Genomic DNA, 26,115 nt, shown 5'->3' with positions numbered 1-26,115 from the left:
TTCCATACAAAACCAAAGGAGTGACGAGTAAATTCCGTATAAATCTTCCTCTCTTCGAGCAATCGCGATAAGCCTTTGCATGAGAGTGAAAACGAGCAAATTAGTGCTCTGCGTTGGAATATTCAATGCCGATACTTTTATTTTTGCCGGGTTTCTTTTCTTTAGTCCTATTCCTGTTGACCTCTCTCTAGTCCATGAATTTTACTGTCTGTTCTCATCTCATCAGTAAGAGATGTAAAATTTCGTCAAGATCTGGATACAAGCGAGGTGCCTCACCTTTGCGAGATATGAAGATTAATACAAAACAACTTATAAACTTATAATTTATCCAACATATCACGTTGTAGAGCATAATAAAAAATTGAGAGAGGTTGACTTCGATCCGAAGTTGATTTTATTTTACGCTTTCATTCTTCCATTATTTGGTTATCACTATACCATTAATATTTCTGCCGATGCCCACTATCTCCCTTGATTCTGGATCATTCAAAAATGACGTCAGAATATGGTAAAAGTGTGTGTGTGTGTCTACTTCATCAGAACACCAACGACAACAACAACAACGCGTTGCAACAATCAACAAGCTCATTAATTTATGGTTGGATGCAACAGGCAGGCCAATTCGAATGTACGTCTATGCCCAGATCTATTTGTTTGCAATTAGCTTCATCGTTTACTTATTTTCCACCAAATGCATAAATATTCGACAGATTTGGGAAAAGACATACTCATCGCAGAGCATACATACATACGTACATATGTATTTATTCAGATACAAAGCTACATGAGTGATTGTAATTTACTAAAACAGAAATTGTGTTGTAAAATTAGGAGGGCTCATTGGAAATTGTAAAAAATAAAAGAAGGATTTTAGATCATGTTTTGAAAGTTTTTTTCTTTAACTTATAAAGAATTCAAAAATTTCAGAAAAAATTATTTTTTTAATTTATTTTATTTTTATTAAATTTATATTGCATAAAATTGACTAATATTTTATCGAAGAGGAAAGGGAGGGGAGCTTCTCCTATCTCCCCAATCAAACTTTGAAAAAATTCTAAATTTCATTTTTAAATTATTGTAGCCTTAGTTAAGCAATGATTGTTTGTCGGCCTTTTAATTTTTATTGTTTGTTTTTTTTTAGTTAAAAACTATTTTTAAATAATTAACAAATATAATTATATAGCAAAATCTAGCTGCTTAGACCTATATTGTAACACTAAAATAGCCGATAAGATATTGGCACTTATATCATTTATATACCATCTAATTATATCATTCTTTCCTTCACACATGAGCCACCTTGCTACTCCATAAAAGTTGCGTTTGTTTACATTAGAGAACAAGGGTGAGAAAATTTGTGACAAACGACAGTAGTTCCAACAAACATACATCCTACTCAATGTGACGCTCTCTTGCTCTGCAACACACACTCTCTCTCTCTCTCTATTTCTCGCACATTTCTCCAACATTTGTAAATACCGGCTAAAAAGACTTACACTTCTTGTTGCAAAACTTATGCTCAGAATAACAAAAAAAAAGGAGGGAGAACCTCCGTGAGTAACGGCTCTTTGCTGCCGGAGAATTCAGAGCAAATGAGGCGAATATTGATTTGCAGATTGGTTTTTATGTTCAATTTGCCAAAAATGCTGTAGGCAGTATAAAATGAATACGCCGAAACAAATGTGAACACATTTTCAACGCACAACTCATTGAGACAACAGCACGGAGACAAATAAAAATAGAAAATTTTGAAACGAAATAAAGAAAATAAAATAAAATCGAAAAAAAGTTAAAAAGAAAAAAATCAATTGCGCTATTTTGCCTTGTGGAAAAAGTTAAAAAAAAAAATAAATAAATTTACTAACGGCAATAAAAAAATAAAATATTTTTTTAAGTGCTCAAACTTAACACTTCCAAAAAGTGCCAAAAAAAAAAAAAAAAAACAAAAACAAAAAGTGCCAAATATCGAAAAAAAAAAATCAAAACTAAATTGACACCGGTTTTCATAAAACTATCAAAGTGGGGCTGTTAAAATTGAAAAGAAATCTTTCCTTTGGAATATCCGATATTCCAGAATTTGGTTCGAGAGAAGAAAGCAAAATGGGAACAATTGGTAAGTAATTGAAATGAACAACAAACATTAACACCAAAAAGAAAATATCATAAGGTCCATCTCCCTAATGGTTTTGGCGTCACCAACAAATACCATAAAGGGGTCGTCTACCCCCCATTGTCATCGTCATTGTTTTATGATTGTGTGTTTTTTTTTTTTTTAAAAACCTCGCCGTATTCTACCCATAAAGTATCCTGTCTGCAGATTTTTTGTGACGTCAATCGTTTGTTCTCGTTCCTCCCTGCCCTCAACAACGAATTACAATGTTAGCAAAATGCAGAGCATTGTTCTTTTTTTCTGATTTAAATGCTTGGCTATTTTTGTCTCCTTCGAGTTTCTGTATGGGACTTGGAATTGTTTGTTGTTGCCTTGCCTTCATCTGAGTGGTAGAACAGCTACCGCATTGGGCCTGAAGTTCATTGAATTCAAGGCGTGAGCAACAAAAATATGCTTTGCCTTTTCTTTACTTGAGATGGAGGTTCCAAAATTAGATTTGAACTTTGTTGTTTGACATTTTATTTGCTAACGAAAGGATCTCGCCCAGCACAACATAGGGCGCGTGCTGTGCGACAAAGCTTAGTTAGTACTTTTTTCTTTGGATTATGTTTATTTTTACATTTCTTGGAAAAAATAAACATATATAACGTAATAAAAATCGCATTGCGCGTATGAAACGTCGTAGTATTATTTCTTTTTTTTTTTGCTGTTCTGTCCATAAGTCTGCATGATTTAGGATTTTTTATGTCTTTGGAAAAAATAAATATTTACATTAGAAAATGGAAATAATGTCGGGCATCACAGACCAAACGTATTGCAAATTAGGGATTTATGTAGGTTTATATATTTAGTCTTTTTTTGATAATCTGTTGCAAAAAAGTCATTGGACAAAATATACAAAAGGGTCCAAATAAATAAATAATTTTCAGATGAAACTGGAATTTTCATTAGAAATCTTGGGATTTATTAGTTTTTTTCGGAACGAGTTTTCAGTAAAAAAATTTTGCAAAAATACAAAAATTGTAGATTTTTGCCCAAATGTAGTATTTGATAGCGGTTCTCTTTGAAATTGTGGTTTAAACTCCCTCAATATCGAAAGGTTTTCAACTGAAATGAATTTAAAGTTTATGAACATAGATTATGACTTATACCCTTTTAGAACTTCCTCATCAACGGCCAACATTGAAAATACATGGATTTCATTTTCAGAAGGAGTTCCGAATTAAGCATTTTTCAAATATGGTTACATAGAACCACTCCTTTCACTATATTCTCAGAAAATTATCCGCATGCGAAAACATGGATTTCGTTGTTGGGAAGGGAGGTCACTCCTTCCCATTGTTGGCACTTTTCCCAAACTTTGTTATATGGGCCTTCTCCTGTATTGACTATTTTTTGAGAGGATTTTATTTACCCACTGAGAAACGGAAATGTCACATTGCAGATGATTTGGTTGGAAATTCTGGCAGAAATGCCCAAATGGGCCGATATATTTCACTTTTAATATAAAGATCCTAGAAATAAACTAGAACTCTATTTATACCCTCAGCCATATGGCTAGAGAGGGCCAAAACGTGCCTTATCGAAATAACGGTTTTAGACCCTAGCTCTCTTTGGACCAAATCCCTTTCGGGACATTTTCAAAGAAAATAATTTTCTGCACAGAAAAAGAAAGGATAATTCGATTTTGCACCAACTTTGCAAATTCTTATATCAATGCTACGTCAGGTGCGAAAATGGACGATATTGATCCACTCCATCAAGTACCTCCCCCTCTAAGGGTCAAAATTTTGAATAATTATAACTAGTATAAAAAGTGATGTAGGAGTCCGATTGTCTTCAAGTTACACACATCACAATATTTTTATTGACCCAAGATCTGGTGTGAAGATGGGATAAATCGTTCTACTCCGTCCGGTTCCTCCCTCACAAAGGGTCAAAATTTTGAATATTCATGAAGCTTATAAAACACGAAGTAAACATTCCATTGAACTCAGACTTGTCACGTATCAATATTTTAAAAATAAAATATCTGTTATAAAGATGATAGAGATCGGACCATTCCTTCTGGTACATACCCCACAAAGGGTCAACTTTTTGAATAACGAAAACGATCATAAAATCCGAAATAAGCATTCGGTTCTCTTCATATTACACACGTCCCATTATTTCTATAAACTCAAGGTCTGGTTTGAAGATGGAATGGGTTGGGATACCTCCCCCACATAAGGTCAACATTTTGAGGATGCATGAAGCTCTTAAAACGCGAAATTAACATCCAATTCCATTCAGACTTGGTACATTTCAATATTTCAATTAACACAACATCTGTTATAAAGATGGTAGAGATAGGACCATTTCGTCTGTTACCTCCCCCACATGCTGTTCAAGATTTTGAAAAAAAAAACGCTCAAAGAAAGCGAAATAAGCATCCAACTCTCATAGAATATCCCAGACAAAAAAAAAAAAAAACAAGTTGAGGAATGGTTCTTTCCGAAACCTAGGTATTCCCTGCCTTACCCCCTGGTAAACATTATCATCGTTCTCCACTAATAAAAAAACGTTGTTTTATAAAAACCTCAATAAAGGGATTAAGCCTGAGCATTTTGCAACAACAAAATACTATGGTATTCCGAACAAATAAGCCAACACTGTTCCATAAGTATTTCCTTCATTCAATAGTGGGGGCTTCGACGTAGCCTGGTATAGCTCGATTTTCTTTACTGGTTTTCATTGGGATCTACCACGAAATTATTTATTTTTCCATTTCTGGCTAAATTGATAACAAAATTAGATTTAATGTTGCCAATTTGAAAATATATAGTGTTCAGCATACGCAGTGTTAACAACATTGTATAAATTTATTGGCAACATTTTGTAGTAATTGTCAAGTTAGTTTTTTATGGGTGCCCCCATGGCGTATGACGTATGTTGGGGTTTTTATGGCAGTTATTAAGTATACGTTATGTCGTACATCCGCTTTGCTGCGGTTTTTGGCTTGCTTGCTAGCTAGACATTTTGTTTATTATTTCTATTTATATATTTAGAGGTAATAAAAAATGCACATATCAGGGAGTAAATAGAAAATAGACACAATTAAATTATATGGGGGATTTTTGTATATGTCCAATACATAAATTTAATTCGTTTTTAGTTGTTTTTCTTAGGTAGTGAAAACCTAAGATAAATTGCAAGGAAATTTTGGAAAATTTGGGTGATGCAAAAATCTTTTCATTGCTAAAAAATGTGCTTAAAAAATTCCCGCCATACTTCAACAGCTGTCATGGGTGTAGAAAGTTGTTGGTCACACCTCCTTCTTGAAGTGGGGTAAAATACTATGTTTATTTAATGGAAAAAACCCTGATCCTAAAGAAAAACGTATAGCCTTAGCAAGTGCAATTTTAAATTCCAGAGAAAAATTCCTTATATTTGACACTTGGAATAGACTGTTAAAAATCAAATGATATAATAAGGAATACAGCAAAGAATTGCTTCCGTAAGATTTTTTACCTTTCATTCTCTATTCCCACTGCATTTTTTTTTATTTGTTTAGATTCCTTCTGGCATAAAAATTCCCGCCAACAGCATTTTTGTTCTTCTTGTTGTTGTTCTAATTGTTTGTGGTACATTTATTTCTATATTTAAACAAAAATTAACAAAATACAAAATTAATAAGAAAATAAACTAAAAGTGATGGGTCAACAAGGCCTCATTCGTTATTTTTTTTGTTTCATTTGGTTTTGGAATACTCGAAGAATGTTTTCTTGTTCGCCTGTGGAGGTGGATTGATGTTTGGATGGAGGTAATGGTTTTGCTTTAGTGGACATGGCGCTGCTGTGACGTACTATTTGCCATTGACACATAATAAAGCACAACCGCAAAAAAATCAAAAAAAGATCAAAACAACAACAACGACCACACTTACACAATTCCAATAAAAACAACAACAGCCGCCATTAAATTAAAAAAGTCAAGTCAAGAGAATGAGATCCTCACGGAAGAAACTCTCTCATTAAGTGTAAGCAACAAGAAAAAAAATGAATATCATCCTCTCATCATGTGACAGACACACAATAACAAAAAACGAATTCATCTTCCTCTCCCTCGTCTTGTGAGTGTGTGTGCGTTCTCAACGATTAAAGTCTCTTCATCTGTCTGTCCTTACGTTCATAAACCCATAATTATCTGTCTGTGTAAATGATAATTTACAATGGTGATAATTTGTTTTGAATTGTATCCTCCGTCGTTGTTGTTAATTGGTGTTGCTGTTGTTGTATTCGCTTTGCGTTGGCAGATCTATAAAAAAAGTTGACCTCCTGATGGATTTACGAAATAAATGAACCTTTCAGTTTAATGAGTTGTAATATGAACAGGTGTCAACCTTTCCAAGGAGAAGTAATAAAAAAACTTTGAAAAAAAAATTTAAAATATAGAACAGTGTTGGCATGTTTGTTAGTTAGGCTTAATCCCATTATTGTTGTTTTTATAAAAACAAAGTTGGTTATGTTTACAAGGGGGTAAGATAGGGAATACTTAGGTTTCGGAAAGTGCCACCAATCCTCATCAGTTCCCTTGTCTTTTGTCTGGGATATTATCTTCGGACATTTTTTTAAACTCGTATCTCCTATGACAAAAAAAAACCCTGGGGAGAATACCCCAGGCAAAAGACAAGGGAAATTATGAGGATTGGTGGCTCTTTCCGAATTCCCCATTCATCTTTCATCCCCACCTTTTCCCTTCGCCAGGGGCCCGGCGGGGACCATCAAGAAATAAAATTTTGTAATTGAAATTTTAATTTTAGATATTTTCGCTCTTTAACATCTATTGTTTTTCTCCTACACTGATTCCATCTCTAGTATATTAATATTGTTTTGTTTTATTTAACAAATTGCATTTATAAACATCGTAGGAAAACATTCACACGTTGTTACGCATAAACAATAGGAGGACTGTCGTCGTATTATTATTAAATTTAAAAAAAAAAAAACGTTCAGACAGACAATCACACCATACAGATAGACAATCGTCTATATTTATACCCAGAGTATCTTTATTTTTTGCTCTCGCGTCCAGTAAACGTGGGCGTAACAAGCGAAATAGGTGACAGATATACAGTTATGGCTATTGTTTCAAAAATCGAATCAGAAAGTATCCATAAAGGGGGAGGGACACACACACTCATACATACATAGTGTGGATGCTTATTTATAATGGTATAAAGGTTCGCTACAATCTGAACTTGGGAAATTTTGATTAAAGAAACTTTTTGAAATATTGACCAAACTGGGAATTTCGAATATGACTTTGAAAATCCCAACACGTGCCTTATCAAAATAACGGTTGTAGGCCCTAAGGTCCATTGAACTACATACATTTCTGGGTATTTGGGGTCTATCTAGGGGTGTTTAGCCGTCCATCTGGCTGTCTGTCTGGTGCACACGATAGGTCTTATCCGATTTGGTCCGTACTTGCTATATCTTGGAGATAAAAAGACTGCAACAAAGTCAAACGCCATCATTTTTACATTTTTTTTTTGAGATTTATTGAATGAAAGCAAAAAATGTCGGAAATAGCATCAAATTTTAAAATAAGTTTAGATTTGTTCGAATTAGTCACCTTTGGCACGAATTATGTCCTTTAAACGGCCAATGAAACCGTCACACGCTGCCCGAATGTTGCTCTGCGGTATTTTGGTCCATTCCCGGCGAAGCACTTGCTTGAGGTGATCGACACTTTGGTATTTTTTAGTGCCAACCTTGCTTCCCAAAATACTCCAGACACAATAGTCCAACGGATTGGTATCCGGAGATTTTGGTGGCCATGTGTGCGCTGGAAATGAAGCGAGGAACCTCATTTTGTAACCATTCTTGGGTGGCGCGTGCTGAGTGCGATGGTGCTGAGTCCTGTTGGAATGTCCAAGGTCAGCGGCCAAGGCTTTAATACACCCTCCAGAATATTTTCGCGATAATATTACTCTGATGCCACGGCCGATTAATGAGAGTGGAGAGCGACCATCGGCTATTACGGCGCTCCACACCATCACCATGGCCGGCGCTTGAGTTCTGGTGGCCAACCGAAGGTGCACATTCTCAGCTGACCTCTTTGGCAAGTAAACACGATCATTTTGTTTGTTTAAAAACTGCTGGACAACGAATGTTTTCTCGTCGGAGACCAAGCGAAGCAACTCTTTAGCTCTTTTGAGTCTATTTTATTTCTGTTGCGGTGTAAATTTCTGCACTTTTTGAAATTTCAATGGCTTGACCCCGAGTTCATTTTTCAATATTTGCCGAATGGAATATTGCGATATGTTCAGCTTACGAGCCATTTCTTGGCCACTGCGACACGGGTTTCGATCAAGTCACTTCTTTACTTTTCGAAACATTTCTGCTGATGTTACTGTTTTCTTCCGTCCACTTCCTTGACGTCGGGCTACGCTACCAGTACCACGGTAACGAGCGATGGTACGAGACACAAAAGATTTATTCACCTTTAAATGCCGGAGTGCTCTAACGATAGCCACTTGTGGTATTCCAGCCAAATATAAAGAAATCACACTATCACGCTTGAATTCCACCACGAACAACTTTTTTTTCTAGAAAATTCTCACCATAATGCTTTTCTACGCTTGTAAACAATATAGTGAGCTGTCACTGGAATAATTTCAACAGCTGTCGGACAAGTGGCTTAGAAATGACAGCAGTCTGAAATTTGTTGCAGTTTTTTATCTCACCCCGTAGATGTCGGCAAAACCGAATGATCCTTTTTTTCTTGTTTTAAGAACAATTCAAAAGATAAGGAAATATTGTTTTTGGAATTCTGAAACTCTGCTTCCGATTTGGAAAAACAACCTACCTGCTCCCTCCCCCTTTTCCAAGGTAGACCCAAATGAGTTACATCTTCTAATCCCAACTAATATTACCCCTCTAAAATCTTACTTCAATTCGCACTCGGCAAAATGGAACAATGCCAGTTCATAATATGTATTGTTTTTATTTAAACGAAATAATAAAAATATTTATTTTTCGTGTCATTTAACTGCGTAGTATTGTTGTCTTTATTTTTTCATATCAAACAAAAAAAAAAAAAAAAAAAAAAAAATCCCAACATAAAATATTAAGCTCCGGCCCATGAATGCGGTGACACTTTTTTTATGGCCCAAGTGTCTGGGACGAGTATAAGTGTATGTGACCGAGCGACCGAACGATCGATCGACCGGCCAATGTCTAGGGAATAAAACATTTATAGGTATTCTCAAAATAAAACAATAAACAGAAGACCAACTGAAAGATTAATAAAGAAAACATAATAAATAAATGAAATGGGTGGTAGGCTGGCTGGTTGGTTGGTTGGCTGAATGAAAGGATGGATGGCTGGATGGGTCATTGAAATTATTGCGAATGCGAAATCAATGGCCAAGTGATTGGGAAATCAAAAAGAAATATTGATGTTTTGCATTTCAAATGTTTACCGGAGAGACAACATCGTCCATCATGCAAATGTTATTTGTTTTACAACTAAAAAACCAAAAGAGTGAATAAATTTATTTGTTTTTTTTTTCGGAGGATAAATTCATTTTTGTTCCCAGAATTTAATATTGTTTTGTTTTTTAACCTGTTGTTTTTCATTTTATGCTGGAAATTATTTGTTTGATTTTTTTTGTTTAAATAATACAAAAGAAAAACATTTGACTTTTTGGGAGTGAGTAGGATGTTAGGCGATAGGTGGTGGGTACATGTCCAACAGTTAGTTTCTGGAGAGGAAAAGCGAAAAAATGCTAATAAATATTTGATGAATGGCTTGGCATGGTGGCTACCTGTGGCGACTTTATGACTAAGCTTTTAAGATTTTTGTTTTGAGGGCAACATTTTGTTTATCAACAAAAAAATTAAAAATTCCCATTAAAATAAAATCCCCGTTTTAGCAGAGGAATGATATTTTTGCTGGGTCAGTTGGTCGGTTATTGTTTGGATTATAAATGGGCGCGGAACATGGTGAGAGGGTGTGAAAAATCCCTGACATAAATATACTGACTTTTTTTGTTATTTTTTGTGAAAATGACATTGTTTTTTCAGATTGCTTCCCACACCTTTCTTGTTGCAATATTTTTCGATCTTCTAAATAATTTTTATCGCCATTTAAGCGAGGATTTATAGAAGAATTTCTAGGGGACTCATTTCAACCCTTAAACGTGGTAAGAGAAAATTGAGTCCTCCTCTCGAGTTTTCTAGATTGTAAACGTTTCTCGCAAAAATGTCATATGTTTGACGGCCTCCCTCCTCCATTTCGCACTTTCACATTCAACACTCACTTAACATTTTATACCCTTAGCTATATGGCTACAGAGGGTATATAACATTTGATACGGCCAAAACGTTTCACATGGAAATTACGGTTTTAGACCCTAGGTCTCTTTAGACCAATTCCGTTTCAGGAAATTTTTAGTTGATCTAGCGATGCCTGACCGTCCGTCCGTTTGACTAGCTGGCTGGTGGGCACGACAACTCTCAAAGGAAGTATCCGATTTGATCCAAACTTGGTACATCGTTATGTTTATGTCACACTTAGATAGAGTTCGGAGATGGGCAATATTGGTCCAATCCTTCTGGTACCTCCCACACAAAATTCTAAACTTTTCAAAGAAAATAATTTACTGCACAAAAAGAGGGAGGATAGTTAGATTGTTTTCATCTTTGCAAATCCTAATATTTGAATCAGTGCCAGGTCAGGTGCGAAAATGCAACACCGCCCCCCCCCCCCAAAAAAAAAGTGTAAAAATTTTGAATAACATAACTCTTATAAAATGTTAAGTATATTGTATTTGTATTACTAAAAGGTCTGGTGTGAAGATGGAATATGTCCGTCCACTCCTTTTGATACCTCCCCCACAAAGGGTCAATATTTTGAATATTTATGAAGCTCATAAAATACGAAATTGACATTCGATTCCATTCAGACTTGGCACATATTAATATTTCCACAAACAGAAGAAATGTTATAAATATGGTACAGATCGGACCATTTCTTCTAGTATCTCCCCCACAAATTATCGAGGTTTTGAATAACCAAAACAGTCATAAAATCCGAAAAAAGCATCTAGATCTATTCAAATTACACACATTCCAATATTTCTATTAACCCAAGGTCTGGTGTGAAATTGGGATATATACGTCCACCCTTTCCAGTACCTCCCCCACAAAGGGTTAACATTTTGAATGTACATGAAGCTCACAAAATACGAAATTAACAACCGATTCCATTCAGACTTAGTACATCTCAATATTTCCATCAACACAAGATCTGTTATAAAGATGGTATAGATCAGACTTTTTCTTCTGGTACCTACCCCACATAGGGTTCAAAACTTTTAAAAAAACAAAACGCTTAAAGAAAGCGATATAAGCATCCAACTCTCTTCAAATTTCACACATGCAAATATTTTTTCAAGATCTGTTGTGAAGGTGATATATAACTGCAAACCCATTCCGGAACCTCACCCACAAAGGGTCACAATTTCCAATATTTATATCTGTCATAACTTGCGAAACAAGTCGGCGATTCTTAACCAGAAATCTGATATGAATATGTAATTTATCGGAATTTATGATTTCGCATAAAATTGAATATAAGTGTCCGATTTCCTTCAAAATTTTCACATACCAATAATTTTATCTGTATTAGATGAAGTATGAAAATGGAAAGTTCGGTCGGCTATATCTGGTACCTCACGTATATATCCACTAGTTCCAAAAATTTGCACATATCTAGGAAGTAGTCGATATAGTCAAAATCTGGCACGTTATAATATTTATATTATTCTTAGGTCAGATACGAATTGGTCAATATTGTCCAACTGATTCGAAACCTCCCCCATAAAGGGTCAACAGTTTGAATAATCATAAATCAAGGCTAGGGATATACATCTGTCGGCAAAACCGGCTGATTGTTATATCAGGTACAGAAAGTTGGCGAACCTCTAATGTGTTTCTTTACCTGCCTTCCTTAACCTTGAATATCTGTTGTTATAACATTTTTTGCTGTTGGCCTTAAAGACAAATCCCACTCGGCGTATACGTAATTTCATACGTTCAACGATCTGATTCATTTCTCAATTTTCCTGATCGTTTGTTTCATACTCCCTTCCATCTCACCCCACTCCATCCCATGTACCCGCCATCCCTCCCTCGTTAAACAATGATTCATAGTTTCTAATGTAAACATCGTAATTAAATGAATCTGCTTCGATTTTATTACGTTGTTGCGCTAGCCGGCTTCGATTGGCCTTAGCATTGCTGTTTTGCCTGCCTAGGTTTGCATTTTAGTTGGTTGTTTGGTTGGTTATTTTATAATTATTTTCAAAATTATTATTTTCAAATTAATGAAGTGCCAGAAACGCACGCCTCAAATAAATTGCGTTCGGCAAAATGTTGAAAATAAACAAAAGAAAAAGAAAAGCAGAAGAAAACGAAAGGAAAGGAAAAGGTGTTCTATTGTTTTTGGTAGGTGGCAATCGGTTGGCTGGTTAGTCCGTCCGTCGAATGCTTTCTTTTTGTTTAAATAAACTCAGGTTTTGACCAATGTCAGTATCATGCATTACTAACTTGGGGGAGGATACTAAAAATAGTAATATTTGTTATTATTCTTCTTCTCTCTCAGACAAGATGTAGTTCATCTGGCATTTGCAAGGGGAGCGGGAATTGTTGTTTTTCTTGTTGGATACACATGAGCTTACACGTGCGTGTGTGTGGTTGTATCAATGTGTGATGTTAACATTCGCTGCATTTGAGGTGGCATTTTATTAGTTGCTGGGAAAAGGTATTCAAGACGTAAGAAGATGTCTTTTCAGAAATAACTGCCCAAGGACCCTTGAAGACACTGGAATTTAATATAGTTAACAATCCACAGTATTTTTAACAAATACCCCCACAATATCCACTTCCATACCGCGGAATGGATTTAAATTAACAAAATTGGGCATCCGATGCGAAAATATATTAAGGACTGGGTGTTTGATAATTTTGAATTTGATGGGTGTAATTAGGTTAGGTTAAAGGACGCGCGGTTGCCTTTTGTTAACCGCTCCACTCGGAGACCTGTCGATGTCTTCTTGGCCTCAGGAGGGGGTTCCTCCATAGGGTGGAATTAAATTTTACAATTAAATGTTTGTTTTAGTAAAATAATTGATTGACTGAGAATCTGCAGCCAGACGAAACGGCTGAAGCTAGAATCTTGAAATTTGGGACAAGGGTCAGCCTTGGCGAGTAGGCATATTAGGCTGGGTTTTTGGAAATTCGAACTAAAACTGAACGAAAAGTACAAAAATGTACTAAAAATTGAATTTTGAAATTTGGTAGGATAATCACCGAAGGAGTGCAGGATAGATATACCAAAGGGTTTTCGGAAATTCGAGCTTTAAGTTTACGAAGATTTCTGAAATTTGAAATGATAATCACTGATGGAGTGCAGGATAGATGTACCAGAATTTTTTGGAAATTCGAACTTTAATGTTACGAAAAGTTCTAAAACAGTACCACTTTGTATTATGTGAGCGGATAGAGCTAAAAATTTCAAATTTGGTATAAGATTCAAGGTTTGAAATTAATTTTGATATATGAAGGTGATTTTGGAAATGTGTACTAAGTGTGCGAACTGTACCAAATGGTACATAATTTCGAACAATTTGGTTTAGGGTGAACGGATGAGCCTGGAATTTTTTTAGATTTGGTATTGTAGACCCCGCTGGTAGTAGGTTTGTGATAAGGAGGTGACTTTGGAAATCTGTGCTACAAGTGCACGAAAAGTACTACATAGTACTATATTTGGTATTGGGTGAAAGTGTGACATTTGGGTTCACGGTCGCTGTTCATGTGTAGCCTGAACACATGGAGGTGGTTTCGGGAAGGTGTACCATAATTGTACGGAAAGTATTTGGTGAAGGGATGAGGTAAAATTTTGAAATTTGATGTTTAGATTACTGATGGTATATGTGTTTGAGATTTGGCGGTTTGCTTGGAAATGCGTCCTATATTTGTACGAAAAGTACTAAATAGTACTAAATTGGATAGTGGGGTAAGGGATAGGGCTGGAATTTTCAAATTTGACATTCAGGTCTCCGTTGGTATTAGAAAGTGAGATGTGGGGGTGGTCTCGGAAATGAGTACGATAATTGTACGAAGAGTACTGAATGGTACTATATTTTTTATTGGGTGAAGAGAAATTTAATCAAATTTAATATAGATGTCGCTGTTGGTGTCGGTGGTTAATATGGAGGTGGTACTATTATTGTACGAAAAGTACCAATTGGTACTAAATTTGGTAGTGGGGTAAGGGATAGGGCTGGAATTTTCAAATTTGACATTCAGGTCTCTGTTGGTATTAGGAAGTGAGATGTGGAGGTGGTTTCGGAAATGAGTACGATAATTGTACGAAAAGTACTGAATGGTACAATGTTTGGCATTGAGTGAAGGAATAGATATAAAATTCTGAAATTTGACATTTAGGTTACTGATGGTATCTGTGTTAGATATTTGGCGGTGGTTTGGAAATAGGGCTGAAATCTTCAAATTTTACATTGAGGTCTCTGTTGGCATCAAAGAGTGAAATGTGGAAGTGGTTTCGAAAATATGGACTATAATTGTACGAAAAGTATTAAATGGTACAATATTTGGTATTGGGTGATGGGATGGAGCTGAAGCCGTGAAGCCGTTGCGATAACTGCTGGTGTCTAGGATTGAGATATGGAACGGCTTTGCAAATGAGTACTAAAATTATGAAAAAATTTAATGACTTTTAGGTATAAAGGATAAGATTTTCATATTATTCTTTCTAAAAAAACTTAAATAACTGAAACTGAAGTTTTGGTAAAATTTTGTTAAATTGAACAAATTGTGCATTTTTAGTACTAAAAAGGATAAGAAAATTGAAGATTTGGAGTATAGTTTTTTTTTTTTATTAATTGGTTAAAAAACATCTAATTTTTTTAAATTATTTCCCAATTCTATAAATTGTACACAAAAAACTAAAAAAAGAACACCCACGAGCAATTTCTATTTGACGCAACCAGTGAGCGATTTATTACCCATCAATTTGCCATTGAAACTATATTTTTTTTCTAAAAGCTTCTGTCACTCTATCAATTGATTAATGATTGACATATTCAATAAGCATTTTTGAAATAAAAAAAAGTAAAAGGCGATGCCTTCATTTGAAAATTTGCATTTATTATGAATTGATTAAATTATAATTTTTTGAGGAATTAATTTTATTATTTTCAATGACTTCAGAACAAATGTTGTATTTCAATTCTTGTTCGGGAAGGATTTTTATTGTTTTTAATGCGAATTTTTGACGGGAATCATTGCAAAGCTAATTTCATTATTTTCAATGACATCCGAACAGATTTCCTATTTCAATTATTGTTCGGGGACAATTTTTATAAATTCTAATTCGAATTTCTAACGGGAATTATTGCAAAGCTAAATTTCCCCAAAAATATGTCGAAAATATATTTAACCATATTATAATTTTCCGATCGGTATGGCCTTTAGTGAAATACACATTAGATTTTTGTACTGAGGCTAAAGTGGTTGGCTTTTATTCAGCGAGAAACCGCCAAAGGATGAGAGTAGTTATGTGTTTTCTTTATACCTCCAGACTTGTAAATAAAATGTCTATGCGCTTTTTATGATACCCTATCCTAATATTGTTTTTTTTTTTATAATAATGTCTTTTGAAAACGTAACATTGTTTCCTGTGCTTCACACATGATTCCTTTCTCTAAATATGATTTTATCCAATACAAAAAAACATCTGCTAAATCTAATAGCTTTCACAGATGTTTTTCTCACCATATTCTATCGAATATCCAAATACAATATCAATGCCCCTTTTCTAATGTCCAGCATTTAAATGTAAACAAGTTTGCATTTCCCTAAACAAAAAGCTAAAATTTAGAAGGCGTGAAAAATCTCCCACACTCGTGTGGACTGGACAAACATTGATCGTTCCTCCTTTTGTTTCCAAGAAACGATGTGAATAAAATTGGTGGATTTAGATTTTCTCTAAAAATAAAACAACTTCTCTTAGTGTTATTGTTTTTTTTTTCTTTCAATTATTTTTACTTTTTATAGCATATTTCCTTTGGACTCCACATGTCATCAGCCGGGAATACATAAAACATAAACACTACCACAACATCCATTTCACATCGAAATCAACAACGAACAAATAGTAGGAAACATCTGTAACATCCAATTGTTGTTGTTTTTGTGTTGACTCCACAAACGATTTTGCAGCATGCATTCGTCTTTGACGGTGCGTTTCGTGTGTGTGTGTGTGTGGCATGTTGTATTTGCTTTTTTTGGTTAGTTTAATTCGTTGCGACTTTGGGGGCATTGCTGACGTCAATGGTCAGTGTGGACAAGACAGGCAGGCGCAGGGGCCAGCAGGCCGTGATGTTGGTAGTTGTGTATGAGACACCACAGACTGTGGAATAGAAATTAACAATAAAACGGAACACACATACACACATAGGCTCGCACACACAGACCATAACAGAGCAGAGTGATGTGCCTTCAGCTCTCTCCACAATGTATCATCAACATTTATTAGCCAGCATCCCAATGAAACGATGTTGTGGGGTGGATAATAAAAATCAAATGAGCGGGAGGAGGGCAGTTGGCAGGTTCTACACACTTTAGAGAATTTTTCGGATTATTTTTTTTCAAAATTTCAATGATGACCACCTTAAAATTGATTATGACACTCAAATTAATCAGTTTGTTTCTAGCTTATTATAATATTTTTTCCTTACCTTTTGGGTGATTCTTCTCACCAACCCACCCCCCAAAAATTTTGTCATCAGCGATTTGTTCATCATTGGTTTTGCTGCTGCATTTCTCGCATATTACTTATTTGCTAAATGCCTTGGCTTTTTTCTAATGCGATTGATTTTGTTTTGTTTTTCTCCCATTAGCGTAGACTATAAATCGCTTGGCCATAAAAGTCGACCGTTCCTTTCGTGGGGAGGTACAATTCTTGTGGTAAACGGCAAAAATAATTTTCGTTTTTAATTTACTTTTAATATTTCATTTTCATCTTCCATTGCTGATTTCATGTTTATTATATAATTATTTCAATGATTTCAATTTAATTGTTGAAATTTGTAAAATTCCTCTCACAGCATTTGGGTCACATTTTTTGGGGCCAGAAACAATATATATCTGCATTATTATGAGAATGGTTTTTGGTTGCAAAATAGGACACAATTTTTTGAGAGGGTTGTGCCAATTTTTTTTTTGAAACCAGTTACCCAACAAATAACTTGAAATCATTTTAATAATTTTAGGGTTTTGCGGCCCTCTTTGCATTTATTTATTTTTTTTTTTTTTTTGGAAATTGTGTTTTCTTTTTCCTTATAATTTTTTTAAATTTTTCTATTAGTTTCGTTTCAATATTAGCCGGTTTCGAAAACTATCCGACTTTGTTCAACATTTTTACATTTTCTTGGACTAAAACTTTCTACAGGAATTTCATGATGTAGCCGACTTTTCGTACCGATTTCTGACGGTAATTCGCTTAACGTCAAAAGAGAGAAAAATAGAGATAGAACTTGAGAGCAAATAGAGAAAAATACTCTTTATATGATTCAGAAAGAATTACACATCTGACTAGAATTTGGCTTCTAACGCCACATGAAAATTCACGAGAGAATAAAGTTTTTGTGCAGGTATGTTGGGTGCAGATGTATTGGGGATATGAGGATAACAATCCTTTTTGCATAGTTTATAATAATGGTGTACAATTTGGTATGACTTCATTTTAATCGTGTTACCTGATTTGTATACCCTCCTATACTAAGTTGGTAATTTCGTTTGTAGAACCTCGAAATATACATTTTATACAGGGTGAGATAAAAAACTGCAACAAAGTTAAACGCCATAATTTTTAATCTTGTTTTCAAATTTTATTGAATGAAAGCAAAAAATGTCGAAAATAGCATCAAATTTTATAATAAGTTTAGATTTGTTCAAATTGGTCACCAAACGGCCAATGAAACCGTCGCACGCTGCCAAAATGTTGCTCTTCGGTATTTTGGTCCCCTCCCGGCGAAACGCTTGTTTAAGGTGATCGACACTTTGGTGTTTTTTAGTGCCAACCTTGCTTTAATACACCCTCCAGAATATTTTCGCGATAATATTCGGCATTTATTCTGATGCCGCGGTCGATAAATATGAGCGGAAAGCGACCATCGGCTGTTATGGCGGCCCACACCATCACCATGGCCGGCGCTTGATTTCTGGTGGCCAACCGAAGGTGCACATTTCCAGTTGACCTCTTTGGCAAGTAAACACGATCATTTTGTTTGTTTACAAATTGCTGAACAGGGAATGTTTTCTCATCGGAGAAAACCACATTCGGCAGTTCACCACTTTCGGCCAAGCGAAGCAATTCTTTAGCTCCTTTGGGTCTATTTTCTTTCTGTTGCGGTGTAAGTTCTTGCACTTTTTGGAATTTCAATGGCTTTACCCCGAACTCATTTTTCAATATTTGCCGTATAGAATATTGCGATATGTTTAGCCCACGAGCCATTTTTCGGCCACTGCGACGCGGGTTCCGATCAAGTCGCTTCTTTACTTTTCGAACGATTTCTGCTGATGTTGCTGTTTTCTTCCGTCCACTTTCATGACGTCGGGCTACGCTACTAGTATTACGGTAACGAGCAATGGTACGACACATAAAATATTTATTCACATCTAAATGCTGCAGTGCTCTAACGATAGCCACTTGTGGTTTTCCAGCCAAATATAAAGAAATCACACTATCACGCATGAATTTCATTACGATAAACTTTTTTTCTGGAAAATTCTCACCAAAATGTTTTTGTACGCTTGTAAACGATATAATGAGCTGTCACTGAATTATTTTAATGGCTGTTGGATGAGTGGCTTAGAAATGATAGCAGTCTGAAGTTGGTTGCAGTTTTTTCATCTCACCCTGAGCATGTAAGCGTATCTCTTCAGATATTCGGCATTTTGTTGATTTGTGTCACAGTTTTTAACGGAATTATTTTAAATTTTGTATTTAGAGTTCGCAAAGGATATTACCTGCTATAAGAGAACATTTCCTGTACATATCCACGCCTTTGTATAACTCCCATATAACTGTCTCTCTCTCGCGCACGCTCTCTTTCTCTCTCTATTTTCGGTATTTTAACGAATTCAGTTTTCACCAGAATTGTTCCATATTTGGAATTTGGAGTTCACAGTGGTTACTGCTTCCTATGACAGAAAATTGTCCATACGAATTAATATCCTCCTAATATTCGCTATTTCGACGATTTTAGCTAATTTTTTTCAACAGAATTATCTCAAACTTGGTGTTTGGAGTTCGTAGATGGCACCGTCTTTTCTGACCGCATAACTGTAGCAACAGATAATCGGAATTTTAAAAATTATAGTGGCATATTTCGTTAGAATTTGTCCATTTCCTTCCAAATAGCAAAGGGTATTAAAGGTTCTTCGCAACCGAACTAGGTTATTTTCAGGGGTGCTCAAAACCGTGTTCTAGAACATGAAGAGAAAAAAGAGATAATTGAAGAAAAAATTAAAATTCTGTTTTTCTTTATATTTTACGGTTCTATTTAATTGTTTTTAAACACGAATGTTTGCAAAATAATTTTTAAAGCAAATGGATAAAAAATATTTGTATAAATAATGACTTAACACTGTTTTTTTCTTGATTTAAATAAGCAAAGATAAATTTGACTGAAAAGAGATATTTCTTCTTGAGCACCGCTGTTATTTTATACTTGTCTGTATCTTAAATATTTTAGACACAATATAGAGTCAAATATCGGTTCCGTCCAATTTTTTTCGCTTGCAGATCTCAGCTTCATTTTCGACTTTAGTGGCTGTAATTCCCAAATGTGTGTGTCTTTTTAAGAATATTTGTAAGGATCTACAATATATTTTTTTGGATTTTTGTTTCAAGGAGCAACAAACCAATGTGCCTGATTTTTGAATTTTTTTAAGAATATTTTTTTTTTTTCAAAGCTGAATCCAAACTTTGCAAAGTTTTTAAATTTTAATGTAGCTTTTGCAGGGAGAAATTTTTCCTATTACCAGCCCGAAATTTCAGAGACAAAATGTTTCTTTTAGTATTACCATTTCTTTCCGATTTTTTTCTGATAGGCATATTTTTTTGATTATGTCGCAGTGCGATCAAAATTTGTTTACTGGAATAGAGTTTTCCACTCCAATATTAGATGGACAATACGTTGATGCATTTTCAAAATGTTTAAAGTCCCTCATCCTTTAAAGTACAGTCCACCCGCTGCGAACATCATTTTATTTATTTTTTTCTTAATAAATTTGTAAATCTGCTCTCTCCCCCAATTCAAATTATCTATTTTACCCACCTGACATCATCGATAAGTAAAAACAAATTAAACGGAAAAAGATTTTGTCAAGCACAAAAGAACAACAACAAAATACCGAAATTAGCAAGAAACAGAAACGATAATATATGAAATATATTGTTCGCGTTTTTTTGTTGCTATTGTTGTATTTCAATTCCAAGAATACGATTAAAAAAGTTGTAGCTACGTATTGCTTGTGTCCGTCCGTCTGTCTTTTCATCTGTCTCTCGTTGTCCCGGTAGTGCTGCTGGCCATCACGTTCTCTTGTTAATCCAAAGTCATATGGCCACTAATTTTTTCTGGCACAGACTCGAATTATAGACAGGCTACCCTGCGGCCACCTCGAAGGCGATGGTGGTGGGTGTTTGTTGAACGCATTGACGCACAGTCAGACATAATGGCGTCGTTTTTTGTTATCATTTCACTTTCGATCCAGTTTGATTCTTGCCAAAATCTGCTGCTTCTCTCAACACTGATTATTGGCTAGTACGTAATGTTGTTTCTTTTTTTTTTTTTGCTCTGGTGGTCGATCATCTTTGGCGGTCGGTTCCGTTTCTATAACAAACCCATTAACATGATCAGTTTGGCTCACTTGTATATTGACGTTGCGTATTTTTTGAGGTGTGTTCTGTTCTACTCTGATTTATTTATGGTGTCTATTTCCCAGCTTTTGGAAAAGTGCTTTTCAGTTGTTGTTCTTGTTGTTTTGTTTTTTTTTTTGGTGTTCATTTGCGGCATCTTCATAAATCATTTGCCATTTTGCTTACTTAGCGATATGTTCGTATGTGTATGAGTCTTTGGATTATTAATGACTTATAGATGTCCAAACTTATTTTTTCTAGTAACTAATCTGTTTGACTGATCAAAAACGAACGACCTCCTTTTTTGTGGTTATATGTGGTTGGGACATTTTCCAAACAATCGACTTGCGACAGTCACGAATATGTCAATAGCAGCCAATTAAAAATGACATTTTATAAAAGTGAAAATAAAATGGAAACCCTTCATTAATAATATGGTTTTTCTTTTCAATTTCAAATAATGGCATGGCATGGCTGCTGGAGATGCCATTTTTGACAAATGATGTTTGTTTGGGTTCGAAATTTGAAAAAAAGTGGGTTAACCACCGAATAAGAAGACGGCCTATTTGGGACATGGCCATTTTTATTAATTAATAAAACATAGAAAACAAGAGGTTTTTTTTCCAAATTTTGCTGCGACAATGCAACGCCATGGTCAACGTTTTGACCATCTAATACAGATATAAATATTGACATGGGCAAAATTTTGAATATATCTAATTTTATACGAAATCATAAATGTCGATAAATTCCATTTTCATAACAGATTTCTTGTTAAGAGAAGTATTTAGATATAGCAAGTTGTAAAGAATCGCCGACTTGTTTCGCAAGTTATAGCAGATAAAGGTATTGGAACTTGTGACCTTTGTGGGTGAGGTACCAGAAGGGGTTGGCAGATTTTGCTTTGGCAAAATATTTGGATGTGTAAAATTTGAAGAGAGTTGAATGCTGTTTTTGAGCGTTTTGTTTTTCAAAATCTTGAACCCTTTGCGGGGGAGGCACCAGAAGAAATGATCCGATCTCTAACATCTTTATAACAGATTTTATGTTGATGGAAATATTGAGATGTACCAAGTCTGAATGGAATCGGATGTTAATTTCGTGTTGACCCTTTGTGGGGGAGGTACCAGAAGGAGTGGACCGATATATTCCATCTTCACAGCAGATCTTGTGTTAGTAGAAATAAAGGGATGTGTGAAATATGAAGAGAACTGGATGCTTACTTCCGATTTTATGTTTGTTTTTGTTATTCAAAATTTTGACCCTTTGTGGGGGAGGTGCCAGAAGGATTGTTCCGATCTCTACCATTTTTATAACAGATCTTGTGTTGATGGAAATATTGAGATGTACCAAGTCTGAATATAATCGGATGTTAATTTCTCGTTTTATGAGCTTCTTTGGTTCTCAAAATGTTGACCCTTTGTGGGGGAGGTACTAGAAGGAGTGGACAGATATATACCATTTTCACAGCAGATCTTGTCTTGATCGTGGAAATAATAGGATGTGCGAAATATGAAGGGGACCGAATGCTTATTTCGGATTTTATGTTTGTTTTTGTTATTTAAAACTTTAACCCTTTGTGGCGGAGGTACCAAAAGGAATTTACCGACATATTTCATCTTCACACCAGACCTTGGGTTTATAAAAATAGGGTTATGTGTGTAATTTGAAGGCAATCGAACTCTTGCATCACATTTTATAAGGGTTAGAATTATTCGAAATGTTGACCTTTTGTGAGGGAGGTACTTGATGGAGTGGACCCATACTGTCCATTGTCGTACCTGGTCTAGCACTGATGCAAATATTAGGATTCGCAATGTTGGAGCAAAATCGGATTATCCTTTCTCTTTCTGTGCAGTAAATTTTTTTGTCTGTTTGAAAATTTCGATATTTTATGGGGGAGGTAGGTGTGGACCGATATATTCCGTCTTATATATTAATAAAAATATTGTGATGCGTGTAATTTAAAGACAATCGGACTCTTACATCACATTTTATAAGAGTTATAATTATTCAAAAGTTTGACCCTTTGTGGAGGAGGTACTTGATGAAGTGGACCGATATTGTCCATTTTCGCACCTGATGCAACTATTGGAATTTACAAAGATGAAGCAAAATCGGATTATTCTTTCTCTTTCTGTGCAGTAAATTGTTTTCTTTGAAAATTTTGACCTTTTGTGCGGAAGGTACCAGAAGGAGTGGACCGATATTGCCCATCTACGAACTCGATCTAAGTTTGTAAGTTGGACCAAATATGATACTCTCTTCGATAGTTATCGTTCGCATCGCTAGATCGATTCCAAATGTCCTGAAGCGGACTTGGTTCAAAAAGACCTAGGGTCTAAAACAGTTTTTTCGACGAGGCACGTTTTGGCCGATCTAGCCATATGGCTGAGGGTATAGAAATAATCATACAAAAGCCAATCTTATGAATTTCGATTTCATCTAAATGAAAAAAAAAAAACTTCCGATTTTTTTCTCAGAATTTTTGTATAGCAACAGAGTAGCAGAAATTAATCATATTTTCTATGCTTCGGACATCTGGCATTTTCTGCGTTATGTTCAGTTTCCAAAAACATAGGAGCAATAAATTTCGTTCTTTTATTTTTGGAAAACTGATTTTTTTTTAAATTGGTCATAATTTTTTGCCGTTGACTAGCACTTAATTAAAAGGCGAAAAGAAACACCGACAAAACTAAAAAAGGCGTGATCATAAACATGACGATGATGATGAACATTATCATTCACACACTCGCACACACGCTTGCACTCACTCACCTACCGCACTCGCACTCTCTCTCGCCCGCCTTTACACTTGACAACTAAAAATACTAATTGTGTGATTTCCATTTCGTTTTTCTAGAAAAACGCTCATTTTCATTCCGTTTGAGGAGATCTCGAGCTGGCGATGGAGGCAGCACAAATTCACGCAACAGCAACAACAACAGCAGCACCTGTACGAACAACAATCGCTGCAACTCGCCACAGACACCGACCAGCACCAGCATGAAGTTGGAAGTGCCCAACTCCAATGCATCGGTCAGTCGCCGCAGCAGCATCTATCGTAAGCCGGACAAGGATGACAGCGGCTTGATTCACATCATCCGTGACATAGACTTGCCTTTGATGTCGTTCACCGATCAATACAATATCGAGAAGGTGTTGGCCGAGGGCTGTTTCGCCAAGATTTTGCTGACCACACACCGACCCACCCAGACCAAGGTGGTGCTGAAAGCTGTACATGCCGAACTGACCACCATTCAGGAGTTTCAAAAAGAGTTCCACTTCAACTATGAACTGTCACACCAAAGGAATATCCTGAGTGCCTATAATGTGGCCTTCCAGACAAAGGACTATTATGTCTTTGCCATGGAACATGCACCCTATGGTGACTTGGCCTCGAACCTTGGGCCAAACGGTTTACATGAGAATGCCGCCAAGACCATTACCGAACAGCTGAGTTCTGCCCTGTCCTTTATGCACTCCAAAAATTTGGTGCACCGTGATCTGAAGTTGGAAAATGTTTTGGTATTCACCCCCGACTTTTCACGGGTCAAGCTGTGTGATTTTGGTGCCACCACCAAGAAGGGTACTTTGGTGCATAAGGTGAAACATACCTGGACCAGTTTTGTGCCGCCCGAAATTTTGGAAATTGTCAAAAATGAAAGATTCCATTGTCTGCCCTGCAGTGACTCTTGGCAGTTTGGTATTCTGCTGTATCACATTTTGACCGGCAGTCCTCCGTGGAATGCAGCCAACTGGGTTAAGGATGCCAACTATTGCAACTTCATGAAATACGAACAAAGAAAGACCACCAAGATTCCAGACAACTTCCGAAGATTTTCACCACGTTTAATGCGTTGTTTCCGCAAATATTTGTCCCATGATCCGGAAGATCGTTGCAAGGTAACAGAGGTTACGAAATACATGAAAGATCGCTGGGTTGAATGCCGGGTGGCCACATCCAAGTCTGCCATTCTAGTGGCTCCCACACCGGATCAGGATTCCTGCATTTATCTCAACCAAAGGGAGGCACGTAAATCTCAGGAAGATGACAACAAACAACGTCTGCGGCGCATGATGTCCACCTATGGTCTGGACCATAGTCCTGTCGATCAGAATGCAGTGCGCAAGCGTGTCTTGGATTGGTTGGCCACCTGTGATGACAATTTCGACAGAGAAATCGAAAGTCTGGTCATTGTGGATACGCCGACGCAGTGAACTCGCTGCTGGCAGAGAGCTGGAGAGCATGAAAGAGACTTGATTTTATTTTTGTAAGATTGTAAGGCTAGACAACTTTCCTGGTGAAAGACACACATGGCCCAAGGCACAATTATGTCAATTATGACAATATCATTGTTGTTCTTATTGTCGTGTATAACAATTTGTAGGCAAACTGTTATACAGCGACAACAAAAAAATTTGTCGTTTGTAAGCAAAACAAAATGAAAGAAGAAAAGAAAGAAAGAAAACACAAAAACGATTTCTTGAAAGGTGGCAGCAAGTCCCAGAATAAGAAATGAAAAAGAAAGAAAAAAATAATGAACAAAAATACCAAAATAGTGGAAATTCGTATAGGATCAAAAAAATATCAGTATGATGACATTTATACAATAATTACTGTATATTAATGAGACAATGCACTTGTTTACACACACACATGCACTCATACCTTTGTACATAAAAGCTCTTAGATCGCTAGAAGAGAGACTAGTTTGTTCTTAAGTAAATCCAAAGTATTTTATTTATTTTCGGCCCAATAAAATTGTATAAATACAAACCAAATAAATATGATATATAGATAAATATATATATATATATATAAATACATTAATATGAATATTTCGTTATTATTTTATTATTTTTATTCTTTTTTTCATGTATATAACTTTTTTTTATTCTTTCGAATTGGTTGGCTAGAATTCAAAACAATAAAATGAATTCAATAAATGTCAAAGAAATAAAATATAAAAATATATTTTCTTATTTTTAATTGATTTTTATTTGTG

The 26,115-nt window shown here is 35.6% G+C and overlaps 1 protein-coding gene across 1 annotated transcript; it reads left to right on the top strand.

Annotated features, from left to right (window-relative positions):
• Positions 1 to 1,671: 1,671 nt before the first annotated feature.
• Positions 1,672 to 25,867, top strand: LOC105261426 (serine/threonine-protein kinase meng-po). The gene is made up of 2 exons (XM_005182519.4): positions 1,672 to 2,113; positions 23,970 to 25,867. The coding sequence occupies exons 1-2, from the start codon at positions 2,101 to 2,103 to the stop codon at positions 25,325 to 25,327; spliced, it is 1,371 nt and encodes a 456-aa protein (XP_005182576.1). The 5' UTR covers positions 1,672 to 2,100; the 3' UTR covers positions 25,328 to 25,867.
• Positions 25,868 to 26,115: the final 248 nt, after the last annotated feature.

The sequence above is a fragment of the Musca domestica genome, unplaced genomic scaffold, assembly GCF_030504385.1.
Source record: "Musca domestica strain aabys unplaced genomic scaffold, Musca_domestica.polishedcontigs.V.1.1 32, whole genome shotgun sequence".
NCBI lineage: Eukaryota > Metazoa > Arthropoda > Insecta > Diptera > Muscidae > Musca > Musca domestica.
The sequence above is the reverse complement of the archived record's forward strand: the minus strand, read 5'-3'. Positions and strand labels throughout refer to the sequence as shown.